Source organism: Pseudochaenichthys georgianus, chromosome 5 (genome assembly GCF_902827115.2).
Source record: "Pseudochaenichthys georgianus chromosome 5, fPseGeo1.2, whole genome shotgun sequence".
Classification (NCBI taxonomy): domain Eukaryota; kingdom Metazoa; phylum Chordata; class Actinopteri; order Perciformes; family Channichthyidae; genus Pseudochaenichthys; species Pseudochaenichthys georgianus.
In genome coordinates this window covers 31,105,386-31,118,542 of record NC_047507.1, presented here as the reverse complement: position 1 = coordinate 31,118,542, position 13,157 = coordinate 31,105,386, and the positions used below count along the sequence as shown (strand labels likewise).

The 13,157-nt window shown below is 39.3% G+C and overlaps 1 protein-coding gene across 1 annotated transcript in view; it reads right to left on the bottom strand.

Moving 5' to 3' along the window:
* The window catches only part of alpl (alkaline phosphatase, biomineralization associated), a 40,111-nt gene that overhangs the window by 4,308 nt on the left and 22,646 nt on the right, over positions 1–13,157 (bottom strand). The window contains exons 7-9 of the mRNA XM_034083425.2: positions 10,067–10,207; positions 9,863–9,932; positions 9,616–9,750 (exon numbers count right to left, since the gene is read on the bottom strand). Coding sequence (XP_033939316.1) covers positions 9,616–9,750; positions 9,863–9,932; positions 10,067–10,207 — 346 coding nt within the window. The remainder of the gene's footprint in view (positions 1–9,615; positions 9,751–9,862; positions 9,933–10,066; positions 10,208–13,157) is intronic.

Here is a 13,157-nt window from a genome sequence, read left to right as displayed (position 1 = left end):
GTAGGATAGCTTAGCCATTAAAACGCTTTTTGATTAGATTTCTAGCGAGAAGTGTATATTGTACTTTTAGAATCCACGTCCAGTCGATATGTAGGATCTATAGTTTGATAGATATTACGAAGATGATTTGAGATATGCGGCAGCCTCCATGTAAAGTTACAGGTTGAAAACAGTATTTCCGGTCTCGTGGTTTTCAAAATAAAACCAATGATCAAATGATGTAACAGTGATATCTGCAGTACTCATCAACTAAAAAACATCAATTTATCCGAGTGTTCTTGCTTTTCTCTATGGAAGTCATCACATAACGGCATTGTAATACACAGTTCGGCTGCATTACTGTACATATTACATATCTGCCGTGGATATTTATTTATAGAGCCCTGATCAGATGACCTTTTGACAAACTGTAAGAAATGCCACCAAAACTGAATACGTGACGTGGATCATAAATATATTAGCAATTAAACAACATCTTCCATTTCTTTTCACACAATACGTCTCCTTGCAGTATCAACACTAATTTGGCTGACTTTTATATTTGATCCAATTGGTAGATATATTTACACCATAACGGTGCACAGCTGATAGAAAGGGATTTTTTTGTAGTTTTTAAAGATATTATTTACTACCTTTCCAACTCCTCATGCAGTTGACTGTTACAGGTCTATACAGGTTCATGGTACAATGCATAAGCTTCCAATCAAGAGACTGAAACTGTATTTTCCTTTACCGTTCTGTTTTAATTTCACAATAAAGTTAATAGTCAGATTATGTTTGATATTATTATGTTAACTACACCACTGTTTTTTTTAACCCGCACCGCCTAGTGGTTAAAGCACGTTACTGAATGTTGTTGTTGAATGTTGTTGAATACGTTTTATTTGATGAAAACGTTTTATTTGATGAAAACATTCAAATATTAAGAGTAGCCTACATACACAATAGGGGGAAAGTAGAAGGCATGATAGAAATATAGAATATAAAATATCAAGAAGATACTGTAGTGATCTCTACACTAAAACAGTTTAGTGCAGGACGTCCAAAGATATTAACAGGAGGATGTGCAAAACTACGGAGCCCCCTAGGGGACATGGAGAACAAAAAATAAATAAATGTGAAACAAATTAAATTAAATTGTTTTACGAGATATCGCAAAACCTTTGCGAGATATCGCAATACTTTTCATTTAGTACTTCCTGGTCAGTTCGGCTGCTACGGCAACACAGAAACCACAACAATGGAGTGGTTCATCGATTTTACTTTGAGCTTGGCCTTAAATATAAAGATATAACATCAGTGCTTGGCAATAGGCACATGTTTCACACAGACTGTATATATAAAGGGTTTCACATAAGTGAAGACACCTCAAGAAAACACTCAGAGCGAGGGGACATGCCCGTTCCTCTGAGCTGAGTTATTGACAGATTCGAATTTCGCGGATCAATAACTCATGAACATAACGTTGTAAAAATACAAACAACATGACTTTACAATCATAGCAAGGTAGACAACGAGCTACAGAGTCGTTTTTATCAGAACAGTTCAATACGCCGTCATCCGAGCTAAACATCAAGAATTGGTCACAATCTGCAGCTGGAGGAAGGAGAGGAGTGCTTAGGGACCGTCTACAAACTGCAACGGGGTTTTGCGAGATATCGCAAAAGTATTGCGAGGTCTCGCAAAGGGGTTTTGCGATATCTCGCAAAGGGGTTTTGCGATATCTCGCAAAACATTTTATTTATTTATTTTTTCAAATAATTTTTTTTTTCTTCTCCATGTCCCCTAGGGGGCTCCGTACAAAACAGACAAACTAATAAGGCTTTATTTAAACATTAAAGATTACTTTAAGTTAAGGTCTTCTTTTGAATAAGAAAAAAACGTTGGGGTTATCCACAGATAAATATGAAGTCTGACAAAGTACTTGACGTCCAATTTATTTTGGCCCTTGACAATCACCTTCCCTGAATTTGACTCAGGTGTAACTAAAGTCTGATTTAAGGGTTGTTTATATTTCACATCATTAATCAGAATCTGCAAAGTAACTAAAATACATTTCCCAAAAAACATTTCCCAACTTGGGATCAATAAAGTATATCTTATCTTATCTTAAGATGATCGATGGCTTCTGCCATATTTGCAAAGTTTGCCTCCGAACCTTGACAAGTGCATGTTTCAAGTACAACAACAGGAGGGGTCACAGACATAAGACCAGCTGTTAAATAAAGCTCTTCTGACCTTAGGTGTCATGTGGGTATATTAATTCACCCATTTATTGATTATATGTTTTACATTTGATAACACCACTGTGTTTCGTATCACCTCCAGGGTGTACACAGTTTAATACTGGCAACTTCTAATTGTGGGAAAATGTCTTATAAAGTGACGTGCCATAGAACATGTTGCGAAACACACTATAGCCAGCATGTGTAGTTCTGGGGGGGGGGGCTGGACCCATCCAATTCCAGTTTTGGAAAGTCTGCCGTGGTTCCATTCCATTTCATAGAGCTGTTTGACGCTCAGCGTAACCTTATCGCACTGCCACTCCAACATCCAATCACAGGGCTTGATGACTAATCACGGGGTTTGTAAAGCAAAGCAGATGTAGTAGTCCCAAACGATAGCTGGGGATTCTGGGTAGTGTAGTGTCTTCGGAAACTATAGTGTCTAAAACTATTTGTTTCTCTGAATCGAAGGTTAAAAACACAAAAGCATTGTACACAATTTAAACCAATCAATATTGTGTAATTAACAAGGATAAACTGATGTTTTTCAGTGGATGAGTAATGCAGATATCACTGTGTAATCATTTGACAGTGAGGGGAATATATCCGGTTTTATTATGAAAACTTCGAGACCGGAAAAACTGTTTTTACCCACGCTAACTTTACATGGAAGCTGCATACACGTTATCCTGGCGAGACCTCAAATCATCTTCGTAATATCTATCAAACTATAGATCCTACACATCGACTGGACGTGGATTCTAAGAGTACAATATACACTGCTCGCCAGAAATCGAATCAAAAAGCATTTTAATGGCCAAACTATTCCACAATTTAGGATTTTCCAGAGGGTTATTTGTGAATAAACGTCCCTCCGGAGCGTTTGCAATGAACGGGCCGGGAGCATGTTGTTTCTTACACGACCACTAGAGCACCTCTAGCGGTCGTGTACACACACACACACCAAACATTTCGGAAGAAAAGACGGAGGCGCATTACTTCCGTGTTTTAAATAGGATGTCATGAACTATGCAATTTATTATTTATTTTGCGTTTGTTAATTATGAATGATTGTGTTAAGAGGTGGTTAACCTGTTTATGTTTGGGTTGGATTTTTATGTTGACAATGTGGTTTTGAGCTAATTGTGTCACCTGTTGACGGTAAGCCTGTGGGAGGGGCTATGGGTTAAAAAGGGACGGTTTTGGCCCTGGAGGAGGTCACTCGGAAGAATGTTGCAGAGAAGGCAACACCAGAGCATGTTTACTCTCAATGAGTGATGGACGGCCTGATTTGGTCTTTTATTTTGTGTGTTTAAGTTATGTTGTTTCGCTATTTTTGTTGCTGTAATTCAAGTTTTGGAGCTTAAACAACCAACTAAGCTAGTGGTTCTCAAATGGGAGTACGCGGACCCCTAGGGGTACGTTGGAGTACTGCAGGGGGTATGTGAGATTTATTTGATGTTAATGAATGACAAAGATACTCAGTGAAGCACAATCCCATGTTTCTCACAAAATTGTAAGTACAACTTATTAAAAAGATCAGATCAATGCACTAATGTCGTCTTAGTGTTATTGCATGATGCTAACATTTGTTTGCCATGAATTTAGTGATGGATTCTAAACATTTGAAATGTAGCATTTAAGTGTTTCTCAGTTACAATGTTGTTGTTTTAATAAATCAGACACTGATGGTGCAGCGCTGTACTGTACCTCTTTATATAGGCATTTTGTCCCTAACAAATAGTTTTTGCGCTGATCAGGGGGTACTTGGCTGAATTTTTTTTTCAAAGGGGGTACATTATTGAAAATCACTGGACTAAGCCATGTGTCGAACGGACAAATAGAACCCCGTCACAATAATGCACCTCAGGAGAAACTTCACAGATATTTTTCCATTTTCATTCATTACTCCTAAACATGTTATACTTTTATTTGGTCATCCTTAGTGAGTATGTGGACAATTCAGAGGGTTGATGACTGGGTCTCCATCCCCTAACTGCATTGTGTACATTTCTCAAAGATATTGAAGTGACTATTTTGTATATATTGTTTGTTGTGCTTTTATTTATGTTTTAATGTGTGCATGTGTATAAATTAGGGCTGTCAGTCGATTAAAATATTTAATCGCGATTAATCGCATGATTGTCCATAGTTAATCGCGATTAATCGCAAATTAATCGCACATTTTTGATCTGTTCTAAATGCACCTTAGAGGAATATTTTTAGTTTTTAATACTCTTATAAACATATGAGTGGCCAAATATGCTTTATGCTAATGTTTATTGTCATTTGAACAATGACAAATATTCTCATGAATATTAAACACAACAACCTGGAACCTCTCTCATTCAATACAAATGGTGAGGGTGTGTGTGTGTGTGTGTGTGTGTGTGTGTGTGTGTGTGTGTGTGTGTGTGTGTGTGTGTGTGTGTGTGTGTGTGTGTGTGTGTGTGTGTGTGTGTGTGTGTGTGTGTGTGTGTGTGTGTGTGTGTGTGTGTGTGCAACACGTTCTCACTCTCATCCCGTCACATATTGACGGACGGTCAGGGCCCCTCCCCGTCGCTATATTACGTACAGGGTACCCCTTTCCCGTCATTTTCTACGGGCAGGGCGTCCCATAGACCTTCATTGCGGACACAGCGGACCCCTTGCCCGTCAGGCTTCTACGGGCAGGGCGTCCCATAGACCTTCATAATGCCTATTTTAAGGTTCATTTGGCCATTAAAATGCGTTTTGATCTCATTTTATGCGAGTAATGAGTTTTTATTTCTGTGCAGTACATGTACATGATGTTTAGTTTGCTAGTTATGACGAAGATTACTTCATGAATGTGTACACATTCATGGTTGCTAAGGTGGTTGCTATGGACGCTGCAACAGCTCCCAGACCACGTGATCAACAACAATGGCTGTCCTTCGTGTTATTCTCGGTGAAAATGCCTATTTTAAGGTTAATTTGGCCATTAAAATGCGTTTTGATGTCATTGTATGCGAGTAATGAGTTTTTATTTCTGATTATTTGTGCAGTACATGTACATGATGTTTAGTTTGCTAGTTATGACGAAGATTACCTTACGTCTGTGAGGAAAATACAAGGGGCTCAGAGCCTCGTATTTTTAAAATCTTTTTTTCCTTCTAATTTATTATTCTTTTCAAAATAACACACTGTTATTTACTCACCAATAACACACAATTATCCTTGCTTTTATTTATTGGTTTAATTCCATAATCTCGGTCTTTTTTGGTGTTCGTCAGGAACTGAATTTCAAAATAAAAATAACCGGAAACAGACGTAGGCCTATAAGGGACATTTCGAGCATCATTGCGATTGTCAAAATGTTTGAGTTTAGGATGGCACTACACTACACTACCCAGAATTCCCCAGCTATCGTTTAGGACTACAGTCCCCGTGATTACTCTTCAAGGTCTGGGATTGGATGTTGGAGTGGCAGTGCGCCAAGGTTACAGCGTCAAACAGCTGTTTGAAATGGAACGAAACCACGCCAGACTATCCAAAACTGGAATCGAACGCCCCCCCAGAACTACACACTACACTATTGTGTTTCGCAAAATGTTCTATGGGACGTCTCTACTGAACGTTTTCGTTTTTCCCACAATTAGAAGTTGCCAGTATTAAACACATTGGTGTTATCAAATGTAAAACATATAATTAATAAATGGGTGAAAATCGTTGTCCATAATGCGCAGCATCAATATATAGCATTAATATACCCACATGACCGCTCATTGATACTTTGTAATTCTACTCCACTACAATTCAGAGGGTAACCTGGTATTTTTACTCCACTACACTTATTTGAGTTACTTTGCAGATTCTGATTAATGATGTGAAATATAAACAACCCTTAAATCAGACTTTAGTTACACCTGAGTAAAATTCAGATAAGGTGATTGTCAAGTGCCAACAATCAGGAGAGATATTTGATAGTTGGTGCTTGAGAAGACTAAACATGTATCTGCAATTGACATTAATGGAAACGAGTAATAAAGTATATTAATTACTCGTTATTCTCTACTAATAGTTAATTAAAGACTATATATTATGGCTATTTTGCACATCCCTTTCAAGATTTCAAGATTTTAAAGGTGTATTGACATATCATACACAACTTACGGTGTAGTTATGAAATGAATGAAAAACTTGGGTCACAGGTCCCTCAACAGTGCATTACAAGACATCTATCAATATGTGTGTACCTCCACCATTAAACTGTCATATTCTGCACATTTCTTATTCTATCTACATACATAAGAGTATAATCCATATGTATAATATCAGTTAAAATAAGTGCTTCAACATAGTTAACATTGCAGGAAAGCAATATATTAGACGTGAAGTACTTTGTATTTATCTGTAGATAGATACCCCCAACGTTTTTTTCTTATTTAAAAGAAGACCGTAATCTGTTATTTAATGTTTAAATAAAGGTTAATTCGTTTTTCTGTTTTGCACCTCCTCCTATTAATATCTTTGTACATCCTGCACTAAACTGTTTTATTGAAGAGATCACTTATAGTATCTTCTTGATTTTTTATATTCTATATTTCTATCACAGACCTTCTACTTTCCCCCTATGAAAGTATATGTACTCTTAATATTTTTTTAATCAAATATAACACGTAAAAACAATAATTCAATAACGTGCTTTAACCACTAGGCACACAAGGTACACACAGACACTTGTATGTACAACATCTGAAGATGTGTAGTTTTATTCATGCTTTCACATAATTTTACAGCATATTGCTATACTATTTCAGACTCAGTATTTACATTCTTACATTCAAAATTCAATCCAATTCAAATCAGTAATATCTTTAAAAACTACAAGTCCTATTATATCAGCTGTGCACCGTTATGGTGTAAATATAACCTATCTATGAATTAGATCAAATGTAAAAGTCAGCCGGATTAGTGTTGATACTGCAAGGAGACGTATTGTGTGAAGAGAAATTGAAAGTTTTTTAATTGTTGATATATTTATGATCCACGTCAAGTATTCAGTTTCGGCGGCATTTCTTCAGTTTTTCCAAAGGTCTTCTCATCAGGGCGCTATAAATAAAGAACTACGGCATATCTGTAATATGTAATGCAGCCGAACCGTGTATTACAATGCCGTTATGTGATGACTTTCAAAGAGAAAAGCAAGAACACTCGGAATTAAGTATTATTTTAGTCTTTTCAAATGTTTTCCGGATTTCATCTAATATAAACACCAAACCCCAGCATGCATTGCGGGTAAAACATCCAATCAGCGTAGCTGAGAATCTTGGGTAATCGCTCGAAATGCCCACATCTGTTTCCGGTTATTTTTATTGTTAAATTCAGTTCCTGACGAACGCCAAAAAAGACCGAGATTATGGAATTAAACCAATAAATAAAAGCAAGGATAATTGTGTGTTATTGGTGAGTAAATAACAGTGTGTTATTTTGAAAAGAATAATAAATTAGAAGGAAAAAAAGATTTTAAAAATACGAGGCTCTGAGCCCCGTGTATTTTCCTCACAGACGTAAGGTAATCTTCGTCATAACTAGCAAACTAAACATCATGTACATGTACTGCACAAATAATCAGAAATAAAAACTCATTACTCGCATACAATGACATCAAAACGCATTTTAATGGCCAAATGAACCTTAAAATAGGCATTTTCACCGAGAATAACACGAAGGACAGCCATTGTTGTTGATCACGTGGTCTGGGAGCTGTTGCAGCGTCCATAGCAACCACCTTAGCAACCATGAATGTGTACACATTCATGAAGTAATCTTTGTCATAACTAGCAAACTAAACATCATGTACATGTACTGCACAAATAATCAGAAATAAAAACTCATTACTCGCATAAAATGAGATCAAAACGCATTTTAATGGCCAAATGAACCTTAAAATAGGCATTATGAAGGTCTATGGGACGCCCTGCCCGTAGAAGCCTGACGGGCAAGGGGTCCGCTGTGTCCGCAATGAAGGTCTATGGGACGCCCTGCCCGTAGAAAATGACGGGAAAGGGGTACCCTGTACGTAATATAGCGACGGGGAGGGGCCCTGACCGTCCGTCAATATGTGACGGGATGGGAGTGAGAACGTGTTGGTCTGTGTGTGTGTGTGTGTGTGTGTGTGTGTGTGTGTGTGTGTGTGTGTGTGTGTGTGTGTGTGTGTGTGTGTGTGTGTGTGTGTGTGTGTGTGTGTGATCGTTGGAGCTATGTGCAACTCAAGGCATATGCTCGAACGGGAGCTGCCTGGACGCTGCAATCATGAGTGTGCTGACTTCTCCTTCAATGTCCCGCTGTCTGACTTCCTGCATAAAGTCAAGTGCTCGGTGCAGTTGTGTGGATAGGGCGCTCCTCTATTTTCATTTAAACAGCTCCTTATATCCGTTAGTGCAGCTAGCTAGCACCAGATGCTAACAACAACAATAGCCGCGTTCACACTGCGGTACGGTAATGCACGTAAGGTCTCTCGCTCGCTCGGGCCACACACACACACACACACACACACACACACACACACACACACACACACACACACACACACACACACACACACACACACACACACACACACACACACACACACACACACACACACACACACACACACACACACACACACACACACACACACACACACACACACACACACACACACACACACACACACACACACACACACACACACACACACACACACACACACACACACACACACACACACACACACACACACACACACACACACACACACACCCGGTCCTCCCGATGGCCAGTCGGTGCCTGCCGGTGAGCGTGGAAGTGTGGTCTGCCACAAGCGGGCGGCAGGAGCGGGGCTGTCAGCATCAGCTTGTAGATGGTATTATAAACTCGATGCGCTCTGAAACTACGGGGCGGCCGAGGACACAAAATACACATGCGTTAATCGCGTTAAAATAATTAGTGGCGTTATTAACGCGTTAACTTGACAGCCCTAGTATAAATGTGTCTGTTGATTGTGTATATATAGGTATATACCTATTTGTATACATATTTTTATATATATTTGTATTTTGTATTCGGGATTGTGGGAGAAGGTATTTCGATCTCTCTGTCTGTACACACAAACTGAAAGATTGACAATAAAGTTGACTTTGACAGTGGCTCTGAGGTGGTCGCCTACCAATCAGACGGTTGATTGTTTGGAAATGGTTTCTTTCATAATCCTAATAAAAAACATTGGGTACTAGCAACTGTATCAGAAGTCCTACTGGCCTTAAAATCTGTGTTGTTTCCAAAAGAAACTGGTTCGTAATAAAGTCACGAGACCAGTCTGATAAATCTTTTGGAAACTGGTCCCAAAATAAATGTAGACAGTCCAATTTCACCACAAACTCACCCTCGACAAGCAGGTAAAATCCCCTAGGGTTCTTCCTCAGGATCTTGATGGCCATCTCCACCATTTCTGTCAGCGAGGGATCAGTCTCAGTGTTCCTCTCCAAGTCGTACTGCAGATCCGCAGGTTCAAAAAGACCTTAAAAAACATCAAGCACAGTGCAGGAAATAAGCCTACAGAAAATGCAAACACTTTCTCTGTTTTGAACTTCAAGGATAGTTTTATAATGAAGCTAGGACTAGAGACTCACCCAATAAGTAATTCACGTTGTTAGGGTTCAGTGATAAGAGCTGCTTCTTGTTCCACACATAATAGCCTTTCTGCACAAAGACACAAATGTACAGCACAACATTGTGTGTCTTAGCACTGCAGTCACTTTGAACACCTGAATATGTAAATGTAATTGGGAAGATAAAAGAGAGAGCAGAGAAATGAAAGAGGAAGAGACATTTACTTTATCCTTCATTCTGTCAGTCCACTCCTCCACAAAGTTTCTTCCGTCTTTTCGTGTGCCGCTGTGCTTCAAATCGTTGGGGTACTCTACATCCGACTTGTTTTTGGGGAACATGTACTTTCTCCCTCCACCCATGATCACCTAGAAAGTGGCAAGAAAAGAATAAGAAAATAAACATCGTTGTCATTACTGTTCTATAGTTGGCTCAAATGACAACCATGGTTGGCAGATTATGTTAGATGTAGCTAGTTATTTAATTAAACTAGAGTTAATCCTTTCACTCAAATATGATAAAGGAAAATGCTCACGTATTTGGAGATATTTGGTTACATTTATACATTATTGAAGTTATGTATTTGATTTGGTTTGTCTATTTGAAATATTCGCTGGGTTGTTGGAGTGTAAACTTCTCCAAATCCAGCACAATTGTTAAAGCTAAACCGCTATTGCTAAACCGCTTACACTTTGATATAGTAAGATACAGGGCCAGCTCTTCAATATTGGGGAAATAACTGTTACTACTAGAGCCGGGACTCGATTAAAAAAATGTATCTAATTAATTAGAGGCTTTGTAATTAATAAAAATGAATCGCATTTTTAATCAAATATACATATTTGACCTGAGAACAGTGAGAAGCAATTTTCACATGGATTTTACTCCAAGTGGAGTGCATTCCAGTGAGCTGGTTATTTTCTCAGACGTGGACTTACTTATCCTGGCCCTGAAACCAGTCATCTAGTTGAGTGTGGGTTGGGTCAGGGTGTGGTTCCTTGCACTCGAAGTCGGGCTAACGTCCACGCTAGCTGCTACATGCTTTGCATTTAGGTGATACTTTAGGCTTGACGTGCTGCGTTGATATGCAAATATTTTTTTGCACACAACCGTGCTCTTATCGACGCTTCCATCCGTCCGTTTATAAAACAAAATGTCCCATCCACGGGGCCGACCAAAGCGGTCTCATCAGCTTGTTCGTTTATGTTTGACTATTGTTCACCGTGGTTTGTTGTTGTTTGAAGTCCCATGCTGAAGTCATGAACGTTAGTTGGTGCTCCAGTATAATCGGTACGCCTGAAACTCATCCAGTGAGAAACGTTCCGCTGTGCAAAAATAAGTGCGATTAAAATGCGTTAATTTTTGTGTAATTAATTAATCTTAATTAACGCGTTAAAGTCCCGGCCCTAGTTACTACACAATGGAAAGTGCTGGTTTATGCTTTTTCTTTTTTTCTATAACTCCGAAAAAGGGTTAAACTTAAAAGTCCAATGTTGGTGATTGTCAAAGACGCGTCCTAAAACCCGGAAGTAAGTTAGCATTTTTAGCACTTTCGGTTCCTTCGTCAAAAAAGCAATGTATTTTCTCCATAGGGTTTTGGAAACTAGCTCGAAATAAGGTCTGTGGTTGACACAAATTTAAGAGATAAATCACGTTTTGTTCTACGACATTAAATACATCAGCAGTGACCCCACTGGTGATTTTTGAAGAGTTTACGTGTCTGAAAAACAATGGTTGTTACCGAGTGGCTGAATAGGAATGGTCGAGGCCGTTGTACGTCATTACGCCGAACACGTAAACACTCCAGCTAACTTTGTGTTCCCCCGTGTTCTGCTTGAAAGCAAGTACCTGCCTATCTCTAGTATCTGTAGTATCTGTATATCTGACCATTAGAATCTGTATTTTTTTTTAACACCGTAGTTTTACAAATTATAGAATAATTAATTACCAGTGTTTTCCAAGTTTACTCGGCAGTTTGTTTCGTTAGCTAACGTTAGCTAAGGCTAGCGCTACTAGCTACGCAATGGTTTGTTGCTTTGCTCCGGGTTGCAGCCACAGGTCTTCGCATGAAACGTGCTCGTTCTTTCGTTTCCCAGCCAATGTTTTCCAAAGGAGAGTCTGGATTCGTGCCATGAGGTAAGCTGACATTACATTTTTGTCCATGTCACGGTGAAATGTTTAAATGACGGGTAGTGACTGTATCGCCGTTTTAGAGATGGCGCTGCTGAAAAGACCGTAACATAAGTAAAGATAATGAATACATCCAGGGGTGGACTGGCCATCTGGCATACCGGGCATCGTCCCGGTGGGCCGTTGACCCAATGTGGGCCGGTCCACTATGTTTTTTTTCCTTTTCTTTAAATTCTAAATTCCCTCCAATTGGGCCGGCCAATTGGCTACAGAGGGCTAGCAGTGTGTTGCCAGCATCGACACATATTATTGGTCTATTGTTTGTCATTGTCAATCAATCATGGGCTGACAGGCGCAGAGAGCCCTGACAGTGCTGTCAATCACAACACAAACCCGGGTGGGGCGGGACCTCATGGCATGGGCGGGACGGGCTGCTGCTGCTGCTGCTGAGCTGAAAATGGATCAACGGAAGAAACGCCCAGGTGGCGCTGAAAAACTGCGACTTAAAAAGCTGAAGTCTCTGGAGGTGGAGGCTGCTAAATATTCTAAATTGACGGACCTATTTGGTGCCGGCAGGTGCTGCTGCGCCGGGAGACGAGCGAGTGGAGGCATACATGGTAAGTACCGTTAGCCTGGGGCTGGCTCGGCTACATTTTTGAGACATGTCCAAACAAAAAGTAGAAAACGTGTTTCCATTGAATGTGATGTGACCTAATTAACTGCATAGTCCTACTTGTGACAACACGTCAGCCCAGAGTTGAAGGGCTGTGAATGTTGGTAGTTGTGGTTGATTTTGTTTAAATATGCCGAATTGTGATATTATGGGTTATTATTGTTCAGATGATTTAGCTAGGCTAGCTAAGAGCTGCTAACGTCAGCGGTCTCTTGTTGCCATAGCAACAGTAAACGTTCACATGGACCAACGAGCTGGAAGTAGAGATGCAGAATCAAGCTGTATTGTAAATACAGATGAGATACTTTGTATTTTAGCACAAAATACAAGTAAACCGGAAATAATTAGTTTAATTTGCAATTGAATTTATTGTAATCTTTCAATTCATTTATTGTTTACTGAGGTGATAACTATTTCATAATTTGTGTGTAACTTTAATTTCTGTGTAAATGTGTTGTGTAGTGCAAAGCCACTAGTGTTGTTACGCTCACGAACGTTTCATTCAATATGAACTA